The sequence below is a fragment of the Pezoporus flaviventris genome, unplaced genomic scaffold (assembly GCF_033815535.1).
Source record: "Pezoporus flaviventris isolate CSIRO_AGI_PZ_B2104156 unplaced genomic scaffold, CSIRO_AGI_Pfla_v1 ptg000078l, whole genome shotgun sequence".
NCBI classification, from domain to species: Eukaryota; Metazoa; Chordata; class Aves; order Psittaciformes; family Psittacidae; genus Pezoporus; species Pezoporus flaviventris.
This window is the reverse complement of record NW_026892626.1, coordinates 8,570,755-8,596,173: the sequence shown is the minus strand read 5'-3', so window position 1 is coordinate 8,596,173 and position 25,419 is coordinate 8,570,755. Positions and strand designations below refer to the sequence as shown.

At 49.7% G+C, this 25,419-nt stretch overlaps 2 protein-coding genes across 2 annotated transcripts in view; both read left to right on the top strand.

Annotated features, from left to right (window-relative positions):
- LOC133279591 (heme oxygenase 2-like) overlaps positions 1–25,419 on the top strand; it is a 230,566-nt gene that overhangs the window by 68,830 nt on the left and 136,317 nt on the right. The window lies entirely within an intron of this gene.
- LOC133279584 (zinc finger protein 883-like) lies at positions 718–4,403 on the top strand. Its single transcript, XM_061473439.1, has 2 exons — positions 718–951; positions 2,862–4,403. Exons 1-2 carry the CDS (start codon positions 870–872, stop codon positions 4,382–4,384), a joined length of 1,605 nt encoding a protein of 534 aa, XP_061329423.1. The 5' UTR covers positions 718–869; the 3' UTR covers positions 4,385–4,403.

Genomic DNA, 25,419 nt, shown 5'->3' with positions numbered 1-25,419 from the left:
CAGAGATGTAGTACAGAATAGTAGAGAGCAGCAGACTGGGAAAGGCAGGGCACTCTGGAGGTGGGGATTTACCAGAATATTATAAACCACCTGTGAGACAGGAACCACCACAAGAGGAAAGTGGGGATTCCGAATCAGACACCCCTCCAGGCAGTCCAGTATCCTCTCATACCCGCGGAAGGCAAGGGCAGGAAATACTGCAAGCAGAACAGGATGGGCAGACAAGGAGTATCCTAAGCTAGCAGATGTTCGGGAGTCCCTGTCCCCAAACTAACTGATAATTAGAAGGATGGTAAGAAATAGTTCACTCTTGTTAGTAAGACTACTAAATTCTGTTATGACACCACAGACATACAACTCAAACATTGTTCTTTATCTCAGACCTAAGTGAAGTTAAAAGTATTTTAACCCTATGTTTTCCAGGCAGTTGCTTTCCTTATATCACTCGGTACCGGCAGGCCCGCGGGGGGAGCCCCACCGTAGGACGGCACCATCGCCACCGGAAGCCCAGCGCCGCCATCTCCCTCCGGCCGTGGAGGCGAAAGCACCGCCCGTCGCTGGTCGCTGCCGTCACGGGGCAGCACCCCCCTGGTGCGCCGGCCCAGGCGTTGAGGGCGGGCCTGGCCGGGCCGCAGGGAGCGGGGCCTGACCCGGTAGGGCTTGGCCCGGAAGCCCGCCCCCCGCGGCCGCGTGAGCCTCCCTGGCAGGGGCGTGCTGCGGGGCCCGGTGCTTTCCGCTGCACGCCCCTTGGAGCCGGGGTCCCTGCTCGTCGCGGAGCCGCTAGCTCCCGAGCCGCGCCGCTGGTAGCGGTCGGTGAAAGCCCAGCTGGCCTGACCCTCTTCGTTTCTTTCCCCGGAGCGGCGCCGGAGATGCTCATCCACATGGATCAGAAGGAGGAACTGCGGTTGTCCCGCTCCTGCGAAGGGAAGAGTGCTCTGAGCGGCACCTCAGGTAAGGGCCGTCAGTGTGAACCCGTCATGAGAAAGAGTGCTCCGGGAGCACCAGCGCCCCCAGAATGTACAAGGGCGGAGGTGCTGGGTTGGAGCAGGGACCGTCCAGCTTCACCTGCTGCCTGTGGCGACGGTATTCATAGCGCCACAGGGCACCAGGCTGGGAGGGATCTCAAGGATCATCCAGTACAACTTTTCCAGGCAAAGCATGACCTGGACTGGATGTCCCAGTGCCCTGTCCAGCTGAGTCTTTAAAGCGTCCAACACTGGGGAGTGCACCACTTCCCTGGGGAGATTATTGCAATGGCTGGTTGTTCTCACTGGGAAAACTTTTCCTCTTGTGTCCAACCAGAATCTGCCCAGGAGTAACTTGTACCCCTCGTCTTTTCCATGTGACTCCTTGTGAAAAGGGAGCCCCCGTCTTCTTCGTAGGCACCCTTAAATACTGGACTGTGGTGATCATGTCTCCCCCGAGCCTTCTGTTCTCTAGGCAGAGCAAGCCCAGCTCTCTCAGCCTTTCCTCATACAGCAGGCAGCAGGCCCAGCCTTTGATCAAGACCCAGAGAAGGGCAGACAAACAGTGATGTGTCCCTGTATCCTTTCACAGGCCTGAGCCGTCTGTGGCTTCAGAAGCTCCTGAACTAGGCCCATAATGTCTCAAGATCTATCTTCTTGCCTTCTCAAGCTGGGCACATTGTAGCAGCCGTAGCAGCTTGCAGCAAGCAAGGAGTTCCCCAGCTTATTTAGGTGATTTATGAGTTGCAGCCTCCTTTAGTTTGTTTTGAAAGTGCCTTTTCCTGCTGGCACGAGTTCTTAATTCAGACTAGATGGTGCAGGATAGATGCCAAACCACCCCACAGGCCACTTGTGTTTTTATAGTCCTTTGTGATAGCCACTATCAGCTGTACCTTTTCCCAGCAGAATGGGCAGTTGACTCATCTCCTATACAGAAGCTGCTCTGTGCCTCTGATGGTTCCTGTCATGCCTCTGTCTTCCTCAGCTCTGCCAGAGTGTCTCTGACATGGGGGATCTGTCCTCCCCCTTGCACGCAGTCAGAATGCGGGGTTTGAGAAGCAAGGCAGAATTACATTCTCTTTTCCTCTCTATTGTTTTCCCCCCAGCACTTATTGATGCTTGACTGGCTGTATTGTGTGCCTAGGAGCTGCAGTTTTCATCCAGCTGCTCAGACTCCAAGGTGCTATTCTGGAACGATATCTAGAACATCCTAATCCCAGCTTGGTGTAAGTGCAAGCTGTAGAGGCTCTTCTCCTCTCCGGGTCTTTGTTTACTTGCAGTGAATGTCCCCTGTCACCTGGTTGTTCAGTATTTCAAGGCTGTGCCACAGTTTGTAGTCAGGTTTTTTGTCTTTAACCCTGAGGAACACAAAAACATTAGCAAATGTTTCCACCTCCTTTTCCCTTTTTTACTGCCCTGTGAGGTTCGTTCATGCCAGAGTAGCTTAGCTTCTTTACCAGTTTTAGCGAAGGATGAATGTCTTTTGGGAATGCCTCTGGACCCCACATGTCCCTTTTGATAAAGCTGGGAACATCTCTGAAGAACTCTGAGTGGTTTGTGAAGTGAGATATATCTTTCCAAAGGCTGTGCCAGGTCTTCCCCAGCCTGTCCTCTTGTCATCTGTCCATTAATTCAAGCAGTAAACTTTTGCCATTAGATTCAGGTTCTGGTGAAGCATGCAGGGCAATTTGCGGCATTTGCTCCTGTGAACACTCTGAAAAATCCACTGTGTAGTTTGAAGGGAAATACCATGTCCTGAATGCAGGATATAGCAGAATGTTTTATACTTAAAGTCAATCTACGTGCTGAATTTTTAGCATTTGGCCCCTTGCAATTTGCCCTGTCCAAAGCTTCCATTCCTGCCTGTGACTTGTCTGAATTCTCATTTTATTGCAGCTGATGGTGGGATTGTGAGCACAAATGAAGACAATGCCCATCAAGACATCCCCCGGCCAGTGGAGCCCAAGGGTTTCTGCTCAGGACTCTCCGAGGAGAACAGTTCCCAGGGTCCTGCACAGGACCCTGTTCTGCCACGCAGGTCCGAAAGGATTCAGAGTTCTCTGGGGAAGAGGCCAAGCCGAGCGGCACTGTGTGGAAAAAGCTCCAGGAGGGTGCCGGATGTTGTCCAGCAGAGAAACCCTTCCATGGGGAAACTGACGATACATGGGGAGTGTGGGAAGAGTTTCCAGGTGAGCTCCAACCTCATCCAGCATCAGGGAATCCCCACTGGAGAAAAACCCTTCTCCTGCACCGAATGTGGGGAGAGTTTCAAGTGGCGGTCACAACTCGTCCAGCACCAGATGATCCACACAGGGGAGCGGCCCTACGAGTGCCCCGAGTGCGGGAAGAGGTTCCGAGAAAGCTCGAACCTGATCCGGCACCAGGTAACCCACACCGGGGAGAAGCCTTACAAATGTGGCGAGTGTGGGAAGAGCTTCTCTGACAACTCGCAGTTAATCCAGCACCAGTGGGTGCACACTGGGGAGAAACCCTACGAGTGTAGGACCTGCGGGAAGAGCTTCAGCGTGAGCTCGAAGCTGATCCAGCACCAGGTAACCCACACTGGGGAAAACCCCTACAAGTGTGCTGAGTGCGGGAAGAGCTTCTTTAGGAACTCTCAGCTCGTCCTGCACCAGCGGGTGCACACTGGGGAGAAACCCTATGAGTGCGTAACCTGCGGGAAGAGTTTCAGCGTGAACTCAGCCCTGACACGACACCAGTGGGTCCACACCAGGGAGAAGCCCTACAAGTGTGCCGAGTGTGGGAAGAGCTTCTCCCAGACCGCGAAGCTCATTCTGCACCAGCGGGTGCACACGGGGGAGAAACCCTACGAGTGCAGCACCTGCGGGAAGAGCTTCAGCTTGTCCGTAACCCTGACACGACACCAGCGGGTCCACACTGGGGAGAAACCCTACGTATGCAGGACCTGCGGGAAGAGCTTCAGCGAGAGGTCAGCCCTGATACGACACCAGCCGGTCCACACCGGGGACAAGCCCTATGAGTGCTCAGAGTGCGGCAAGAGCTTCAGCGTGAGCTCAAAGCTGATCCGGCACCAGGTAACCCACACTGGGGAGAAGCCCTACAAGTGTGCCGAGTGCCCGAAGAGGTTCTCCGAGAACTCACAGCTTGTCCGGCACCAGCGGGTGCACACTGGGGAGAAGCCTTACAAGTGTGCTGAGTGCGGGAAAAGCTTCTCTGACAACATGCAGCTCATCCGGCACCAGCGGGTCCACACCGGGGAGAGGCCCTACGCCTGTGCCCACTGTGGGGTCAGCTTTCGAGAGAGTGGCCACCTCACCAGGCACCTGCGCATCCACACCGGGAGGCATCCCTACGTCTGTGCTGAGTGTGGAAAGGGCTTCAGAGCGAGCTCATCGCTCTTCCGGCACCAGCAGACCCACAGGGTTGGGGAGCCCTAGGTGGGGGGAGTTTGGGGAGCAGTGAGGTCTGATACCCTGGGAGCAAAGCCCGGTGTCTCCCACTCCCATTGACCACTGTGCTTGTGGAGGGTGAAAGCAGTTTCTTCCTAGGAGAATGAGCCCACAGAGGTGAAGAAGAGGAGAGGTGGTGGAGGGAGCTGATTGGAGGTTTGGGGCAGGTGCCAGAAGGAAAGTGCGTGACTCTTTTCAGTAGTGGGCAGCCCCAGGATGAGGAGCAGTGGCCATGAACTGAAACAGAAGAAGTTTCACCTGGACATGAGAAAGAACTTGTTCTGTTGCAGTGTCAGAGCACTGAAGAGGCTGCGTAGGGGGATGTGGAGGCTCCCTCTCTGGGCACATCCAAGCCCTGCCTGGACACGTTCAGGTGCCTCTGCCCTGGCAGGGCTGGGACCGGGTGACCCCAGGGTCAGCTCCCATGGCTGGTGCCGCTCGCAATGACCCCACACAATAAACGTCCGTTGAACGCTGCCACGTTGCCTTCCATGGACTGCGCCTGCGCGGGGGCTCGTGCCGTGTAAAAATTACTTTGTGAGGCCCCGTTTCCAGCCCCCAAAACCTCCCCGTGGGAGGAGGAGAAGGTGTGCAGCTCTTCTGAGGTGAGTGCCAGGTTACCTTTGTGAAGGCTCTTCAAGCTGCTAGGCCTGGGGTTCTGGGGTTTGTCTCCACTGCAGTGATGCTTTGGTGGGTCCAACCATGTTCTGCTGCTGCTCGTTAAAGCAAGGATGCAAGGTCTGCATGTGGGGAAATAGCCTGAAGTTGTAAGCTGGTTGAACAGCAAACTTGAACTCTGTACCACCTGGATGTTTGCAAATTACTGAGCTTCTCCGAAGAGTGTCAAAAGCAAAGCCAGGGCTTCAGTCCTGCTTCCCTGCCACAGCAGTGTCTACTTCGTTCAAAAGGCACTGGATTGTGGGGATTAAGTGTCTTCCTACCCTGAGAAGAATGGCTGTGCATCTTGAGCGTGAAACTTGCTGTGGAAATGTGTCTGGGGCAAACTAACTGCTGGCTAGATGAAACAGGGATGTTTTCTCTGAGGGTTTGAACACTGTTATTGGGAAAGAAATGTTTGGAGTGCTGAGGTGTTTTGTATTAAGCCTTGTCTCCAATTTGTAGCCCCACTATCCTGCCTCTTGTAGTTGTTGGATTCCTCCCAGGAGGCTTCTGGTAGGGCACCGGCAAGGTATGTGTTTACCCTGAACATTCAGCCAGGTCTTGATGAGCAGAGCTCATGAAGCAAAAGAAATGACATTCCAGCCTCTGCAGTGGAAGAGGGCAGCTGCTCGAGCCGCCTGCTTGTTGATGATGAAAACTCCAGAAACTCGCCAACACAGTTTTCAAGCTGACAAGCAGGTATTCTTTATTGCGGCGCCGGGAGACACGGGGGATAGCTCCTCCAAGCATCTCTCTGCTGAGCATCAACCAGGCTGTGATTATATTGTCCTTAAACATACATGTTCCTTAGATTACATACATTACATCATACTTTTAGAGAATGCCTCCTGTGTGCCTACAAAAATGTGGTAGTGGGGCTTCGGACCCCTGGTGGTTATTTCTTCATCACATTGTTTTAAGATCGTTGTCTTATCAGTCGTATCTGCATACCTGCAAAACCCCCAAGGCTGAGAAACCCCACCCTATTTCTCATAGGAATATAGCCAAAAGTGTTTAGTTATGTGCGGGACCCCCAGAGCTGGAGCTCTCATGAGCTCTGTCTTTAAACTTTTAAATGTTTCTTCAGCTTGATCTGTCCATTTTAGAAAGGTTGGATTTTCTTTTAGCAGCTCGTATAAGGGTCTTACCAGAACACCATAATCATGGATCCAGGGTTGGCACCATCCCGGCATTCTCAGAAATGTCCGGATATCTTTAACTGTGGACGGTCACGGTGTTTGAGAGATTGCTTCCTTCCGAGCTGCTCCAAGTTCTGGTTGTCCTCCTGTTACTTTGCATCCTAAATAAGATACTCGAGTTTGAATTAGTTGAGCCTTCCATTTAGATACCCGGTATCCATTTAGCCCCAGAAAGTTTAACAGTTCTACAGTCCATTGAACACATTTTCTCTCAGTTTTGGTAGCAATTAACAGGTCGTCCACGTACTGTAGTAAAGTTCCTGTCTGAGTGGATGCTTCCCAGGATTCTAATTCTCGTGCCAATTGATTTCTGAAAATGGTTGGACTGTTTTTAAATCCCTGAGGTAACGCCGTCCAAGTGAGCTGTGTCCTTCTTCCTTTTTCAGGGTTTTCCCATTCAAAAGCAAATAAATTCTGACTTTCTTTGGCCAGGGGCAGACAGGAAAATGCATCCTTTAAGTCCAGAACGGTAAACCACTCCTGATTAGTATTAGTTTAGTCAATAAGGTATATAGATTAGCTACTACTGGATGAATATCCTCCACAATTTTGTTGATTGCTCTGAGATCTTGAACTAATCTCTAACTTTTCCCATCGGATTTCTTTACTGGCAAGATAGGAGTATTATATTCTAATTCACATTCAATTAATAATCCATATTTTTTTTTAATTATTTCTTTGATTCCCTTTCGATCCTCCAATTTTAAGCGATACTGTTTTATTCTAATTGGGCAGCCCCCCTTTTATTTCCACTTCAACAGGCAAAGCATTTTTCACCTTACCTGGAACTTCAGATGCCCATACTCCCAGATACACCTGTTTAAGGATTTCTTCTATTTCAGGGAGGTCCTCCTGTTTGCTTTTCTGCTGAATTAAAGATAAACTCAAAACTTCAATTAATTGATCTGTTTGGACTCTTAATTCCATTTTGCCTTCTTTAAATGTTGCTTCTTGCCCTAATAAAAGATTTTTTGAGAATTTGGCATGCATAAAAATTTATGCATTCCGATTTGTTTTCCCAGTTTATACTCTACAGGTTTCAGAAAGAATGTGGGTTTGGGGTTTTTTGTTGTTTTTTTTTTGTTGTTGTTTTTTCATTGTTTTTTTGTTGTTTTGTTTTTTTGGTGACTAGTAGCTACCACATCTGTAACAAATTCTTTTCCTCTGATTTAACGTTGAATAAGTTGCTCCTGTAACCACTTAGAAATTCCACTTTATTTCCTCTAGTGCCTAGTTTTAATTTAATGAGTGGATCTGCTAGGGTAGATTCCCCAGGTCCTTGTCAGTCTAGTTCCAATTCAGTCACCGGAGCCACACCATGGAGCTTCCCCCAGGGCAGTCTCACTTCCAATGTCCAAACTCCTTACAGCATGCACACTGATTCCATCCCACAGGAAAATTCAATCTCTCACCTCTGCCTGACATTCCTCCTCTACCTCTGCCTCGTCCTCTCGCATTAGTCCCTCCACCAATTTCTACTTGTCCCAAAGCAGTCACTGTAGGCGTGCCCATAGCACAACTCAGCTCGCTCTTCTCTATCTGTTCCCGATTCCTGTACGCTCTCCACGCTTCTTTAACATTCTCAAGTCCTTCTGCTCTGTTGCCAGTGACAGCAACCTCTTCCTCCTTATCAGTAACAGATGGAGCAGTTGCCGAGAGTGCTCCTCTCGGAGGTACCTGTGATACATAATCCCCCGACCTGTCTTCCCGATTACTCTGTCTAGGTGTTTGTTTTTTGTTTTTTTTTTTAACTTTAAACATAATTTCCCCAATATCACAGGCTAAACAACATCTCTCCAGCTTAGCTTTCTGTTTTTCCCTGTCCTTTCCTAAAGCCAAAATTAGGGATCTGGCAGAGCTATATTAATTTCACATTCCGTCTGCCACTCTGGGTGGTTTCTTAAAGTGAAAAACATATCTGCATGCATCACTGCATCCCATTTTCCTTGTTGCCTTAAAAGTAACATTAATTGCAACAATGTATTATAATTCCGAGTTCCAGTTTTAGGCCATTTCTCCTGATCCTCCAGAGTATACAATGGCCACCATTGGTTACAATATTTCACCAACGTTTTTCTTATTTACTGAGCCCCCAGGAAACCCTCCCAGTTCTTTCCAATGTGCCAAAATGCACCCTAAAGGACTCCTTTTCAAGATGTCTTCACTCTGCCAATTTCCCATTGTCAGTCTTGCATTCCCACACACACACGGGATCCCACAGGCACACACCACCAGGCGGTTCTGGCAAAGCTTATCTTAGTAATTTCCTTTTCTCTATAGTTGCTAACAAAGCCTAACATCCTCGAGGTTCTTTGTTTACAACCCTATTCTTCAATCAACCCCATTCTTCAGTGAGTAAGACACGTCCTCTTCCAGGGCAGCAAACCCGGGAGAAATGAGGGCCCTGAGGGGTGACCGTGTTGTGGGCTTTCAGCTACCAGTTTCTGAATAAAAGGGATGTGTAATGGTAAGAGATGCAGTGATTCTTACTTCCCTTCCTCTGAGTTCTCATGTTATAGCCTAGTACTGAAAAGGACAGGGGTTTGATTTGTGCTGACTTGTCTCCTGAATTCACGGCTCATCATGTCTGTGCTGGATGGTACTGGGAAAAATCTCAGCTTCCATGTGGTCCTGTGTATGTAGTGTCCTCAGTTGAGCTGAAGGGACTGGTGCTTGTCTTTTTGTGCAAGAGCCAACTTTGTTATGTGAAAAGGCCAAGGTTGCCTTAAGTGGCATTCTAGTAAATGCTGTTACCCTCAGCGTACCGTGTATTTCTCTCTCAAGTACACAGTTCACCCCTGAAAAAACTTCAGTCCTACTGTCGTGGTTTAAACCCAGTCAGGTAACTTGTTCACTCACTCCCAGTGAGTGGTGCCGAGCTGACAACAATCGAGGTCCGTGTCCCCCCCCCCACCGGGGTTCTCCCCCACTCCCGGAGGAACGGGGAGGAGGATCGAAAGAGTGCAACTCCCACGGGTTGAGACAAGAACAGTCCAGCAACCAATGTACACAAATCACCACCGCTACTATCAACTACAACAGTGATAAGGGAAAATAACAAGGGAAGAGAATACGATACCACCGGCCAAGAAGACGAGTTCCACCCGGAAGCCCGTGTCCTTCCGGGTAACTCCCAGTCACCCCCCACCCCGGCCATGACGTGCTGTGGTATGGAATACCTCCCTGGCTAGCCCGAGTCAGGCGCCCCATCTCTGCTTCCTCCCGGCTTCCCCTCCTCCCTGGCAGAGCATGAGCCTCACAAAGTCCTTGGTCAGGGTAAACATCACTTAGCAACAACTGAAAACATCGACTTCACCAACACTGTTCTCAGGCTGGAAGTCAAAACACAGCACTTCACCAGCTAGCACAAAGGAAAAAACAAAACAAAACAAAAAAAAACAAAACAAAAAAAAACCCATGACTGCTACTGCCGAACCCAGGACATTATCCACCCCTTATTTCATACCATTCACGTTGTGCTCAGATCCCACATTTTCAATACACCATCGCTCTCCCACATATATACATCCATATACATACAGACCAAGAGGAAAAGATCATTTTCTTAGTGCATGGACCAATCCCTATAATGCTGCCGAGTCCATTCGGTCCATGATGTTCAAAGTTCATTCTCTGTTGGGATGATGGCTGGAGGGAAGTCAGGGCCAGTCGCTGGTGACCTGGAGACATCTAGTTGATGGGCTATAAAAGCATTACACAGCAGGCAACAGCATACAATTGAGTTCACTGGCTGTTTTCCCCTAAAATCAAATCCCCTTGAGGTATACATCGGACTTCCCCATCTTCCTGCATTACCCACCAAGTATATCCAGGTCCCTGAGCAAAAGCAATCCCACGAGTGGGTTTGCCCTTACCTGAAGCAGGAATAACCCAGACTGTCTTCCCCAGCAAATTCTTCATAGGCACCACGGGAACTTTGTCCCCCTCTACAATATGTAAAAGTTCTGACTGGGCTGGGCCGGCCCTGTTGGCAGATCCTCTGGTGTTGACCAACCAGGTGGCCTTTGGTAAGTGTGTATCCCAATGCTTGAAAGTTCCCCCACCCATTGCTCTCAGTGTAGTTTTTAACAGCCCATTGTACCGTTCGATTTTCCCAGAGGCTGGTGCATGGTAGGGGATGCGATATACCCACTCAATGCCATGCTCTTTGGCCCAAATATCTATAAGGTTATTTCGGAAATGAGTCCCATTGTCTGACTCAATTCTCTCTGGGGTGCCGTGTCGCCACAAAATCTGTTTCTCAAGGCCCAGGATAGTGTTCCGGGCAGTGGCATGGGGCACAGCGTATGTTTCCAGCCGCCCGGTGGTTGCTTCCACCATGGTAAGCACATGGCGCTTGCCTTGGCGGGTTGGTGGCAGTGTGATATAGTCAATCTGCCAGGCCTCCCCATATTTATACTTCAACCATCGTCCTCCATACCAAAGAGGCTTTAACCGCTTGGCTTGTTTAATTGCAGCACATGTTTCACACTCATGAATAACCTGGGCAATAGTGTCCATTGTTAAGTCCACCCCTCGATCACGGGCCCACCTGTATGTTGCATCTCTGCCCTGATGGCCTGAAGTGTCATGGGCCCACCGGGCCAAAAATAATTCACCTTTATGTTGCCAATCTAAGTCCATCTGAGCCACTTCAATCTTAGCCGCTTTATCCACTTGTTGGTTGTTCTGGTGTTCCTCAGTGGCCCGATTCTTGGGTACATGGGCATCTACATGACGTACCTTCACCACCAGGTTCTGCACCCTGGCAGCAATATCCTTCCACAGTGCAGCAGCCCAGATGGGTTTACCTCTGCGTTGCCAGTTGCTCTGCTTCCATTGCTTCAACCACCCCCACAGGGCATTTGCCACCATCCATGAGTCAGTATAGAGATAAAGTACTGACCACTTTTCTCGTTCAGCAATGTCCAGGGCCAGCTGGATGGCTTTCACCTCGGCAAACTGACTCGATTCACCCTCTATTTCAGCAGTTTCTGCAACTTGTCGTCCAGGACTCCATACAGCTGCCTTCCATCTCCGATGCTTTCCCACAATACGGCAAGAGCCATCAGTAAACAAGGCGTACTGCTTTTCACTTTCTGACAGTTTATTATATGGTGGGGCCTCTTCAGCGCGCACCACCTCCTCCTCTGGTGACATTCCAAAATCTTTGCCCTCTGGCCAGTCCATGATGACTTCTAGAATGCCTGGACGACTGAGATTTCCTATTCGAGTTCGTTGTGTAATTAGTGCAGCCCATTTACTCCATGTAGCATCAGTTGCATGATGTGTAGAGGAGACCCTGCCTTTGAACATCCAGCCCAGCACGGGCAGCCGGGGTGCCAGGAGGAGCTGTGCTTCAGTGCCAATCACTTCCGAAGCAGCTCGAACCCCTTCATAGGCTGCCAGTATCTCTTTCTCAGTTGGGGTATAGCTGGCCTCAGATCCTTTATATCCCCGACTCCAAAAGCCGAGGGGTCGACCCTGGAACTTTCTGCCAGAGGCTCCAGGTAGGACCGTTCTCCCCAGCTGCAGTGTACAGTACATTTTTTACATCTGGCCCGGTCCGGACTGGTCCAAGGGCTACTGCATGAACTATCTCGCGTTTAATTTGCTCAAAGGCTTGTTGCTGCTCAGGGCCCCATTTAAAATCATTCTTCTTCCGGGTCACATGATAGAGAGGGCTTACAATCGAACTGTAATTTGGGATGTGCATTCTCCAGAACCCCACTGCACCCAAGAAAGCTTGCGTTTCTTTCTTATTAGTTGGTGGAGACATTGCTGTTATCTTGTTGATCACATCTGTGGGGATCTGTCTACGTCCATCTTGCCATTTTATTCCCAAAAATTGAATCTCCTGTGCAGGTCCCTTGACCTTACTCCATTTTATGGCAAAACCGGCTTTCAGCAGGATTTGGATTATTTTCCTCCCTTTCTCAAAGACTTCTTCCGCTGTATTGCCCCACTCAATAATGTCATCAATGTATTGCAGGTGTTCTGGAGCTTGCCCCTGTTCCAGTGCAGTCTGGATCAGTCCGTGGCAAATGGTAGGTCTGTGTTTCCACCCCTGGGGCAGTCGGTTCCAAGTGAACTGGACACCTCTCCAAGTAAAAGCAAACTGTGGCCTGCACTCTGCTGCCAAAGGAATGGAGAAAAATGCATTGGCAATATCAATCGTGGCATACCACTTGGCTGCCTTTGAGTCTAGTTCATACTGAAGTACTAGCATGTCCGGTACGGCAGCACTCAATGGTGGTGTGACTTCATTCAGGCCATGATAGTCTACTGTTAGTCTCCATTCTCCATTAGACTTTCGCACTGGCCATATGGGGCTATTAAAGGGTGAGCGGGTCCTGCTGATCACCCCCTGACTCTCCAGTCTACGGATCAGCTGATGGATGGGAATCAGGGAGTCTCGGTTGGTGCGATATTGCCGCCGGTGCACTGTTGTGGTTGCAATTGGCACTTGTTGTTCTTCAACTTTCAGCAACCCCACAGCAGAGGGATCTTCTGAGAGACCAGGCAAGGTGGACAGCTGCTCAATTTCCTCAGTCTCCAAAGCAGCAATACCAAAAGCCCACCGGTACCCTTTTGGGTCTTTGAAGTACTCTCTCTTGAGGTAGTCTATGCCGAGGATGCATGGAGCCTCTGGACCAGTCACAATAGGGTGCTTTTGCCACTCCCTCCCAGTCAGGCTGATTTCAGCCTCCAGCACAGTCAACTCTTGGGATCCTCCTGTTACTCCAGAAATATAGATGGGTTCCACCCCTTGACAGCTTGATGGCATCAGGGTACACTGTGCACCGGTATCTACTAGAGCCTTATACTTCTGTGGGACTGATGTGCCAGGCCATCTGATCCACACAGTCCAGTAAATCTGATTGTCCCCTACCTCCACCTGGCTGGAGGCAGGGCCCCTCTAATGGTCGTCACAGCTTTGGACACTTAAGTCGTGGTGAAAGGGATTATTCTTCGTTATCACAGGAGCTGGAGTAAAATCAGCTCTTCCATTCCATCTGGGAAACTGCTCACCAGAGACTGAAGCCGTAGCTCTCATGGGACGATCAGTCTTGGCCCTTGCTCCCCTCTTCAGTTCACTCACCCGTTCCTCCAAAGCTGAAGTAGGTTTTCCATCCCACTTTGTCATGTCTTCTCCGTGATCCAGCAGGTAAAACCATAGGGTACCCCGTGGCGTATACCTCCTGTATCTCCTCTCTTGAGCAATAGGACGCCTTTTGTTAATAGCTGAGACGTGTGTTGGTACACGTGAGGAGCTGGATAAATCAGATAGATCGTCCCTCAATTGTTTGAGGTCCTGGGACAGTTTTTCCACAGCTGAGATGATGGAAGGGGTGAGGTTGTCTTCGAACTCTCAGAGTTTATGAACCATTTCATCCACTGTTAGTGGTACTATGTCATTCCAGGTTACTGTTGCCAATGAATGGGCATATGATGACGGTGCATTCCGTGTAAGTTTTCGCCACATGGGTCGTGTACATTCAACTTCATCTGGATCTATAGGTGTATCCCCGTTATTCGGCTTGATGTGATAGAGCATCTCTACGATGGCCGATTCCCTCAGAGACTGGATGCCTTTGTCTATAGTAGTCCACTTGGCCGAACGACTCGTAACATCGTCCTTGTACGGAAACCTTTCTTTCACAGCTGCCAAGAGCCGCCTCCAAAGGCTGAGGGACGTTTTCTCTCTTGCGATTGCTTTGTCAATTCCCCCTTCTCTAGCAAGTGATCCCAGCTGCTTGGCTTCTGTACCTTCTAGTTCGTGACCATCGGCCCCATTGTCCCAGCATCGGAGTAACCAGGTGATGATGTGCTCCCCTGGTTGACGGGTAAAATCTTTTCGCATATTCCGCAGCTCGGTTGAGGTCCGAGGTCGAGAAGTTACCTCTTCTTCTTCTTCTTCGTCATGTGATGATGACTCCTGATCAGATTCTGGACCGGATGGTGAATTCATTGGTTCTTCATCTCGCTTCACCCTTTTTGCCTCCTTTTTGCTTGTTCTCTTGTGTACAGGGGCAACCGATATTGGTACGAATTGGTCCTCTGGTTTGGCTGCAGTGATTATCACTGTGGTTTGAGTAGCGACTGTACTTGTTGCTGGGGGTGGTGTAGCTGCTGTACTTGGAGCTGGGGTAACCGCGCTGTCTGTTGCAGTTGAAGTTTGAGCAGCTGCTGTACTTGCCACTGGGGTAGCTGCTCTGTTCATTGAGGCCAAAGTTTGAGTAGCGACTGTACTTGTTGCTGGGGGTGGTGCAGCTGCTGTGCTTGGAGCTGGGGTAACCGCGCTGTCTGTTGCAGTTGAAGTTTGAGCAGCTGCTGTACTTGCTGCTGGGGTAGCTGCGCAGTTCATTGCCGACAAAGTTTGAGTAGCGACTGTTGCTTTGCCCTCAGATCCGCCAACATTCTTTTCCTTTTGAAGGTGCTGGATAGTGTTGAACAAGGCCCTGTAAGCATAGGCCAAGCCCCAGCACGTTGCCGTGATTTGTCCATCTCTGGTATGGCCAGAATGACCACACACCTCATTTAAGGGTTTTACTAATTCTTCTGGATTTTGCAGTTGTTCGGTAGTGAAATTCCAAAGTACTGGAGGGGCCCACTGACCTAGATACTTGCCCATACTATCCCACACACCCTGCCACTCATGGCTGTCCAGCCTCAGGGAAAATCTCTCGGTCCTCCTACATTGTCGTTTGACCCCAGACAAGACCCAAACCTGACTCTGCTTAACTCTTGAAATCAGCAGTGGACAAAACACACTCTGTATGCGTGTTAGCATGGTGATACCTATCACCATCAGCAAACAAGTCTCAACAGCATTAAAATGCCATTCAAAAAATTCAAAACTCTCAAATGTAAATGGTCTGGGGGGACGACTGGGAGGGTAAAAGAATGTCTCCTTCACAGGTTGAGCACCTGAGAAGGAGAAAAAAGATGTGTAATTGCTAAGTACCTCCATCATATACCTCCCAAAGTATAAAGGTGGTGACCACACTGGGAACATAAGCCAGATCAGTTTCATGATCAATGATTCTATTGTATTACAAGTCATTACCATAAAGTACAATGGGACAAAAACCTTAGCCCAAGCCCCACACTTGAAAAACACTAATACAGCAAATACTGGATGGACGTAAGATACGATATACTGAAACTGTGAGATCAAGAGGAAAAACCTTGAGAGCCAATAAATCAGCATTGTGACGAGTGACTACCAATCCAGTCAGATCTGTTCTTATCTCAACCCCTCGTGCCCCACGTTGGGCGCCAAAAAGAACTGTCGTGGTTTAAACCCAGTCAGGTAACTTGTTCACTCACTCCCAGTGAGTGGTGCCGAGCTGACAACAATCGAGGTCCGTGTCCCCCCCCACCGGGGTTCTCCCCCACTCCCGGAGGAACAGGGAGGAGGATCGAAAGAGTGCAACTCCCACGGGTTGAGACAAGAACAGTCCAGCAACCAATGTACACAAATCACCACCGCTACTATCAACTACAACAGTGATAAGGGAAAATAACAAGGGAAGAGAATACGATACCACCGGCCAAGAAGACGAGTTCCACCCGGAAGCCCGTGTCCTTCCGGGTAACTCCCAGTTACCCCCCACCCCGGCCATGATGTGCTGTGGTATGCAATACCTCCCTGGCTAGCCCGAGTCAGGCGCCCCATCTCTGCTTCCTCCCGGCTTCCCCTCCTCCCTGGCAGAGCATGAGCCTCACAAAGTCCTTGGTCAGGGTAAACATCACTTAGCAACAACTGAAAACATCGACTTCACCAACACTGTTCTCAGGCTGGAAGTCAAAACACAGCACTTCACCAGCTAGCACAAAGGAAAAAAAAATAACAAAAAAAAAAAAAAAACAAAAAAAAAAAAACAAAAAAAACCACCATGACTGCTACTGCTGAACCCGGGACGCCTACTCACCCGTCTTAATATGGGAAAATAAGTAAGATCCCTTCCCAGCTTTTTTACTCTCTTTTAGGTATGACTTGCATTTACAATCAAAGCTTTTGTGATCAGTTATTAAATCTTCAGTTAATGCGGTGTCACAGTTCAGTGGATGTAAACTGCAGTCATTGAAACAACACTGTGTCATAAAAAACTGTTTAGTATGTTATGAAAAAACTGTGAATTTTAGGTACTGAAAGTGTCTCCATCCTCCTGTCTTTGTCATTCTTAAAGCTTGCACCAGGGCAGTCTCTGCCTAATGCGGAAAGATGACTTAATACCACATCTGTGCTGCCAAGGTTTGGAGGTAACTGCTTTGTGAGGGCTTGGCTTGGTGCTTCCTTGTTGCTGCCATTGACAAACTGAGATGTCTCTTGTCATTCTAAAACTTTCCTCAGACAATGAGAAAAGGATTAAAAATTTTTTACGGCCTTCAAGACCACAAGGATGTTTCTGACATGCACTGCAAATTCCCTGACAGAAATCATTCAGTCCCCTGCTTCATTACTCCGTAAGCAAAGGCAGCCTTCCCAAGCTAGCACCGGTGTTCCCATGTGCCAGTGATGACGTGTTGCCAGCCAGTTCTGTTTGTATACATTCATGTGTTTTCTTGCCTTCCTAATGCAGGCACATTTGTCTTGGAAAACGCATTGCTTTCATTTTTATTTCCAGTGGGTAGTAACAGCTATCAGAAATATTTTGATACTTCTGTTTAACACTTCCAAGGCTGCAGAAGAAGCAAACCAAACCCAACTTTTCAACTAAGGTATTGATTTACTTTTTAGGCTAAAGAAAGGAGCAGGTATGTTACTGGCATTGTACAAAGCTTGTCTTGCCAATATACACGGTGTGAGCCCTAAGCGAGCTTCGGAACACACTGCTTATAAATTCACTGTGACAGTGAAATGATCAGCGGCACTGTGGGTCATCCTTTGCAGCTACCACCACGTTGATTTGTGTGCTGCCTGAAAACATAGCCTCTGTAGGTTTATTCTGAAAAGCTGTGCTGCAGATGTTTACGTACCTTCTCGCATCTTGCATCTGAAAAGAGAGCTGTTTTCTTACACAGGCACAGTTCCGTGTGTACAGGTATTTCAGAAGATATTCCCTGCCTTAATGCCATGTCTTGAGTGGGTGTGTTCCATCACCATGGTCTCTGCTGTGGCCAAGCCCCATGGAGGGGTTGGTATATCTACAGCGTACAGGAATGCTGTAAAGCAGAGTTGTGACTTCTGCAGCTTCCCCTTCTACCAGATTACACTTGGAGTGCCAGCTTTTAGGTATCAAAGGGGTAAATCCAAGCGCAATCCTTCCTGTGCTTCTCCAAGGGGACTGGAGCTGCTCTGGAAGTGCCTTTCAAATGTGCCTGTATGGTTTTTACTACCATTCCTGCTGAGGGTTTAAGTTTATGCCTAAGCTCAGCCTGCCTCCATTCTTGGGACCTGGGAGGCTCCAGAAGCCTGGCAGTGTTCCATCGGGGTCCCCATCTCTTGGAAGGGTAGGTAGTCCACCTACAAAGCTCCAAAGCTCTGCTTTGTGTCCTCTGGATGCTTTCTCCTTACTGCCGTGTCTTGTTCATCAAGCTCCTGCCATGAAGGATGTACATTGCCCCTGAGGTGGGCATTTGCTGTTGGTCTGGCGATGTCAGAATTTAGTAGTCTTGCTAACAAGAGTGAAGTACTTCTTTCCATCCTTCTAATGAGTGAATTATTTCTTACCATCCTTCTAATTATCATTTAGATTGGAGACAGTCACTCCTGAACATCTGCTAGCTTAGGATATTCCTTGTCTGCCCATCCTGTTCTGCTTGCCATAAATTTTGTACGAAGGTCACACTGGTCTAAATCATTGCCAGCAATCAGAAACTTACAGATACGGATGGTTTCAGCTAATTTTGTGCTCACTGGGGCATCCCACTGCGCCAAAGGTGAAAAGTGCACCCTGAGGAAGACTGCTTACTACATCTTGAATTCCCTTGCCCGCGACTATTGAAGGACAGTGCGCAGGCTCCAAAAGGGAAGAGACTTATCATAATGAGTTCCTAAAATAATATCCCCACCGAACTCTCGGGAACCTAATGAACATGCATGTTTGTACGTCATACATATCTGCCTACTTAACCCCTCGGTGTGCAAGTTAGGAGGAGCGGTCCCCCTTTCACCCGGCGCCGTAATAAACATACCTGCTTTATAACTCTCTTTGAGTTTTAGAGTCTGATTCTGTCCTTTAGTTTGCACCCCAGATGGGACAACTTCTGTCCGGCTGCAGGACCTCCTGAGTACGGGACTCCTCTGGGCGCCCCCGAGATTTCTTGGGAGGACTCCCCCACTCACTCAGATCACCGCAGGAGCAGACAAGGGCCATCACTAGTGAATCATCAGGTATGTTTGAACCAGGTAAAGGGGATACCTGTGGGTCGTGAGAAGGTGTCCTACACAAGGTGGAGAGTGCAGGTGCTCGCCCCAAGGGTTGGGTTGGGTTGGGTTGGGTTGGTAGGGTACACAAGGGTCACTGTACTAACAGCTTCAGGAACCTCTGGTGGGTAAACAATGGCTTAAGATTTATGTGTTACCAATTCCCGGCTTAGAGGACATTCTGTATGAAGTGGGTGATTGAGAGACCGGCCCTTGTGTGAATGAGTGTTTTGTGTGAGTGAGACGTGGCATAGCAAGTAGAGCAATATAGGGGTTAACTGTCAGAGTAGTGATCAAGCTCCCTGGTTAACTGTCAGAGTAGTGATCAAGCTCCCTGGTGCAGGGCTCCAACTAGCCCTTGCACAATCTGTCATCGCTGTTGTTTGTATATCCGAGCTAAGTGTCCTGCTTGTTCAAAATATATTATCTCTTTTGGTGAGAGACAAGCCGTTTATTTACAGAAGTGTTTGGTATTTGGGTGTATCTGTTGTGGGTGCAGCACTTCCTTTTACCTTTTACTCTGGGTAAGATATTATTGTTGTAGGGCTAACGGTGTCTTATATCTTTAAAGGCTTACAATGGGAGGACAGCAGAGTGGGGGAATTCTCAAAAAGAGCCCTTCAGGTTGCATTTTAGCTCATTGGAAAGATACAGGGGGGCCACTGGGAGGAAGTGTGAATAAGAAAACCTTGACCAAATATTGTAATCAGTGATGGCCTTCATATGAATTGGAAGATGGGGAAAAGTGGCCCTTCAATGGCACTTGGAATTATAATGCTTTATTACAATTAATGTTATTTTTGAGACGAGAAGGAAAATGGGATGAAGTTTCATATGCTGATATGTTCTTTACCCTTCGGGATCATCCTGAATGGCAGACAGAATGTGGGCTGGGGGCTCCACAAGACCCGATGGTGTTGGCTCTGGAGAAGGGTAATAGGAAGGAAGGAAAAGGGAAGTTAAAGAGATGTCGTTCGGCACATAGTGATGCAAAGGGTTGACCAATGTACAGGGGGGTAGTGCAGGGGGGGTAGTACAGGGGTTGTAGTACAGGGGGGTTGGACGGGGAAATGTGCAAGGGGGTTAGAGGAATTTGTTTAAACAAATAAACTATCTGTTGTAAATGCCTGCTAAGCAAAACAGAGGCCTCCGGTCCTGTTAATGAGCAGATGCCTGAAACCTCAGGTCCTGTTAATGAGCAGATGCCTGAATCTACTGATAAAGGGAAAAGCAGAGGATTTATGGCTGGGAAACTGACCAAACTCTACTGATAAAGGGGAGAAGCAGAGAATTTACGGCTGGGATAATGACTAAACTCTAAGGCCACATGTAAAGACTAGAAAAGGTGAAAAGTGCAAGAAGAGGAAGACTCATTTACTTCATCTTGAAGACCCCTGCCCAGAGGAGGAAGACTCATTTACTTCATCTTGAGACCCCTGCCCACGACCGGAGGGGGGCACTGCGCAGGCGCAGAGGACCTTCTGGCTCATTATAATACGAAGCGGGGATAGGACATGAATATGTATAGGCGTATTGTGTAACCTCATGAATATATATAACTTTAGAGAATAAATGTAGAGGGAAACAACACTGAGACACGCATATCTTTGAGGAATTATCCCTATGCGTCTCAGCGCTGAATAAAAAGCATACCTACTTTACAACTTTTAACGAGTTGTGGAGTTTATCCGCGCATCAATAGTATAGAGCAGAGATGTAGTACAGAATAGTAGAGAGCAGCAGACTGGGAAAGGCAGGGCACTCTGGAGGTGGGGATTTACCAGAATATTATAAACCACCTGTGAGACAGGAACCACCACAAGAGGAAAGTGGGGATTCCGAATCAGACACCCCTCCAGGCAGTCCAGTATCCTCTCATACCCGCGGAAGGCAAGGGCAGGAAATACTGCAAGCAGAACAGGATGGGCAGACAAGGAGTATCCTAAGCTAGCAGATGTTCGGGAGTCCCTGTCCCCAAACTAACTGATAATTAGAAGGATGGTAAGAAATAGTTCACTCTTGTTAGTAAGACTACTAAATTCTGTTATGACACCACAGACATACAACTCAAACATTGTTCTTTATCTCAGACCTAAGTGAAGTTAAAAGTATTTTAACCCTATGTTTTCCAGGCAGTTGCTTTCCTTATATCACTCGGTACCGGCAGGCCCGCGGGGGGAGCCCCACCGTAGGACGGCACCATCGCCACCGGAAGCCCAGCGCCGCCATCTCCCTCCGGCCGTGGAGGCGAAAGCACCGCCCGTCGCTGGTCGCTGCCGTCACGGGGCAGCACCCCCCTGGTGCGCCGGCCCAGGCGTTGAGGGCGGGCCTGGCCGGGCCGCAGGGAGCGGGGCCTGACCCGGTAGGGCTTGGCCCGGAAGCCCGCCCCCCGCGGCCGCGTGAGCCTCCCTGGCAGGGGCGTGCTGCGGGGCCCGGTGCTTTCCGCTGCACGCCCCTTGGAGCCGGGGTCCCTGCTCGTCGCGGAGCCGCTAGCTCCCGAGCCGCGCCGCTGGTAGCGGTCGGTGAAAGCCCAGCTGGCCTGACCCTCTTCGTTTCTTTCCCCGGAGCGGCGCCGGAGATGCTCATCCACATGGATCAGAAGGAGGAACTGCGGTTGTCCCGCTCCTGCGAAGGGAAGAGTGCTCTGAGCGGCACCTCAGGTAAGGGCCGTCAGTGTGAACCCGTCATGAGAAAGAGTGCTCCGGGAGCACCAGCGCCCCCAGAATGTACAAGGGCGGAGGTGCTGGGTTGGAGCAGGGCCCGTCCAGCTTCACCTGCTGCCTGTGGCGACGGTATTCATAGCGCCACAGGGCACCAGGCTGGGAGGGATCTCAAGGATCATCCAGTACAACTTTTCCAGGCAAAGCATGACCTGGACTGGATGTCCCAGTGCCCTGTCCAGCTGAGTCTTTAAAGCGTCCAACACTGGGGAGTGCACCACTTCCCTGGGGAGATTATTGCAATGGCTGGTTGTTCTCACTGGGAAAACTTTTCCTCTTGTGTCTAACCAGAATCTGCCCAGGAGTAACTTGTACCCCTCGTCTTTTCCATGTGACTCCTTGTGAAAAGGGAGCCCCCGTCTTCTTCGTAGGCACCCTTAAATACTGGACTGTGGTGATCATGTCTCCCCCGAGCCTTCTGTTCTCTAGGCAGAGCAAGCCCAGCTCTCAGCCTTTCCTCATACAGCAGGCAGCAGGCCCAGCCTTTGATCACGACCCAGAGAAGGGCAGACAAACAGTGATGTGTCCCTGTATCCTTTCACAGGCCTGAGCCGTCTGTGGCTTCAGAAGCTCCTGAACTAGGCCCATAATGTCTCAAGATCTATCTTCTTGCCTTCTCAAGCTGCGCACATTGTAGCAGCCGTGGCAGCTTGCAGCAAGCAAGGAGTTCCCCAGCTTATTTAGGTGATTTATGAGTTGCAGCCTCCTTTAGTTTGTTTTGAAAGTGCCTTTTCCTGCTGGCACGAGTTCTTAATTCAGACTAGATGGTGCAGGATAGATGCCAAACCACCCCACAGGCCACTTGTGTTTTTATAGTCCTCTGTGATACCCCCTATCAGCTGTACCTTTTCCCAGCAGAATGGGCAGTTGACTCATCTCCTATACAGAAGCTGCTCTGTGCCTCTGATGGTTCCTGTCATGCCTCTGTCTTCCTCAGCTCTGCCAGAGTGTCTCTGACATGGGGGATCTGTCCTCCCCCTTGCACGCAGTCAGAATGCGGGGTTTGAGCAGCAAGGCAGAATTACATTCACAGTATCTCAGTATCACAGTATGTTAGAGATTGGAAGGGACCTCGAAAGATCATCTAGTCCAATCCCCCTGCCGGAGCAGGAACACCTAGATAATGTTACACAGGAATGCGTCCAGGCGGGTTTTGAATGTCTCCAGGGAAGGAGACTCCACAACCTCCCTGGGCAGCCTGTTCCAGTGTTCCGTCACCCTCACTGAGAAGAAGTTTCTTCTCAAGTTTAAGTGGAACCTCTTGTGTTCCAGTTTGTACCCATTACCCCTTGTCCTATCATTGTTTGCCACTGAGTAGAGCCTGGCTCCGTCCTCGTGACACTCCCCCTTTATATATTTATAGACACTTATAAGGTCACCTCTCAGTCTCCTCTTCTCCAAACTATAGAGAACCAGCTCCCTCAGTCTTTCCTCATAAGGGAGATGTTCCACTCCCTTAATCATCTTCGTTGCCCTGCGCTGGACTCTCTCCAGCAGCTCCCTGTCCTTCTTGAACTGAGGGGCCCAGAACTGGACACAATACTCCAGATGCGGTCTCACCAGGGCAGAGTAGAGGGGAAGGAGGACCTCTCTCGACCTACTAACCACCGCCCTTCTAATACACCCCAGGATGCCATTGGCCTTCTTAGCCACAAGGGCACAGTGTTGTCTCATGGTCATCCTGTCGTCCACTAGGACCCCCAGGTCCCTCTCCCCTACACTGCTCTCTAACAGGTCGTTCCCCAACCTATACTGGAACCTGGGGTTGTTCCTGCCCAGATGCAGGACTCTACACTTTCCCTTGTTATATTTCATCAAGTTACTCCCTGCCCAACTCTCCAGCCTGTCCAGGTCTCGCTGGATGGCAGCACAGCCTTCTGGCGTGTCAGCCACTCCTCCCAGCTTAGTGTCATCAGCAAACTTGCTGATAGTACACTCAATTCCCTCATCTAAATCATTGATGAATATATTAAATAATACCGGTCCCAGTACTGACCCTTGAGGCACTCCACTAGTTACAGGCCTCCAACTAGACTCAGCCCCATAGACTACAACTCTCTGGCTTCTCTCCTTCAGCCAGTTTGCAGTCCACCTCACTACCTGATCATCCAGTCCACACTTCCTCATTTTAGCCGTGAGGATGCTGTGGGAGACTGTGTCAAATGCTTTGCTGAGGTCAAGGTAGACCACATCCACCGCTCTGCCATCATCCATCCACCGTGTTATTTCCTCATAAAAGGCTAAGAGATTGGTCAAACATGATTTCCCCCTGGTGAAGCCATGTTGACTGCCCGTCATAACCTTCTTATCCTTGATATGCCTTAAGATGGTACCAAGGATAAGGTGTTCCATCACTTTCCCAGGGATGGAGGTGAGGCTGACCGGTCTATAGTTACCCGGGTCCTCCTTCTTGCCCTTTTTGAAGACTGGAGTGACATTTGCTTTCCTCCAGTCCTCAGGCACCTCTCCCGTTTCCCAAGACTTGGTAAAGATGATGGAGAGTGGTCTAGCAATGACTTCTGCCAGTTCCCTCAGCACCCGCGGGTGCATCCCATCTGGACCCATGGATTTATGGATGTCCAGATTGCTCAACTGTTCTCTAACCCATTCCTCATCGACTAAGGCAAACCGCTCCGTCGACCTGACTTCATCTAAGGTCTCAGGGGTACAGGGCTCTTCAGGACTGCCCGCAGCAGAGTAGACAGAGACAAAGAAGGCATTCAGTAACTCTGCCATCTCTTTATCTTCTGTCACCAGGGCACCCATCTTGTTCATCAGTGGGCCTACATTGCCTCTGGTGTTAGTTTTGTCTGCCATGTATTTGAAAAAGCTCTTTTTGCTGTCCTTGACCCTTCTTGCCAGGTTTAATTCTAAGGATGCCTTAGTCCTCCTAGCTGCCTTCCTACATCCTCTAGCAGCAGCCTTATATTCCTCCCAAGTGGCCAGCCCCTCCTTCCATGACCTGTAAACTCTCCTCTTCCACTTGAGCATACCCAGCAGTTCCCTATTTAGCCACGCAGGTCTCTTGGCCCTCTTCCTTGACTTTCTACGTGTCGGGATGCTCCGATCTTGAGCACGGAAAAAGCAGTCCTTGAATGTCAACCAACTATCTTGGGCCCCTTTACCTTCAAGCAGCCCTGCCCATGGGATTTCCCCTAGCAATTGCTTGAAAAGGCCAAAGTTTGCCCTGCTAAAGTCCAGGGTTGCAATTCTACTTGGTATTCTACTAGTCCTGCCACACAAGATCCTGAACTCCACCATCTCGTGGTCGCTGCAACCAAGGCAGCCCTCAACCCTTACTGCTTCGACCAGATCCTCCTTGTTAGTGAGGATGAGATCCAGCAGCGCTCCTCTCCTGGTCGGCTCATCCACCATTTGCAGGAGGAAGTTATCATCCATACACTGGAGGAACCTCCTGGACTGCGGCTGGGTTGCCGAGTGGTCCTTCCAGCAAACATCAGGGAAGTTAAAATCCCCCACGACGACCACGGCCTGTGACTTTGAGGCCGCTCTCAGCTGCCTGTAGAAGGCCTCGTCAACTTCCTCACCCTGATCCGGTGGTCTGTAACAGACACCTACAACAGTATCCCCCCTGCCAGCCTGCCCCTTAATTCTCACCCACAGACTCTCAACTCGCTCATCATCTGTCCCTGGACAGAACTCGGTGCATTGTAGTTCCTCCCGCACATAAAGAGCAACCCCACCACCCCGCCTGGCTGGCCTGTCTTTCCTGAAAAGGACATAGCCTTCCATGACTATATTCCAGTCATGTGAGCTGTCCCACCACGTCTCTGTAATTGCCACCAGATCATAATCTCCTGACTTAACACAGGTTTCCAACTCCTCCTGCTTATTTCCCATGCTGCGCGCATTGGTGTACAGGCATTTCAGGGAGTGAGCTGAGCACACCGATTTCACCCTAGGATTGTAGGAGGCCTCCCAGTCTTCATTAATTCTGGAGCGCTGCCCCACTGGGGCAAGCCCAGCTACAAGCCCATCCCCCTTCGAATCTAGTTTAAAGCTCTCCAAATGAGCCCTGCTAATTCGTGCCCCAGCATCCTTTTCCCT

Coding starts and splice junctions, on each gene's coding strand:
- LOC133279584 (XM_061473439.1), top strand. CDS start 870: ATGCTCATCCACATGGATCAGAAGGAGGAACTGCGGTTGTCCCGCTCC. Junction 952..2,861: donor TGCTCTGAGCGGCACCTCAG/GTAAGGGCCGTC, acceptor ATTTTATTGCAG/CTGATGGTGGGATTGTGAGC.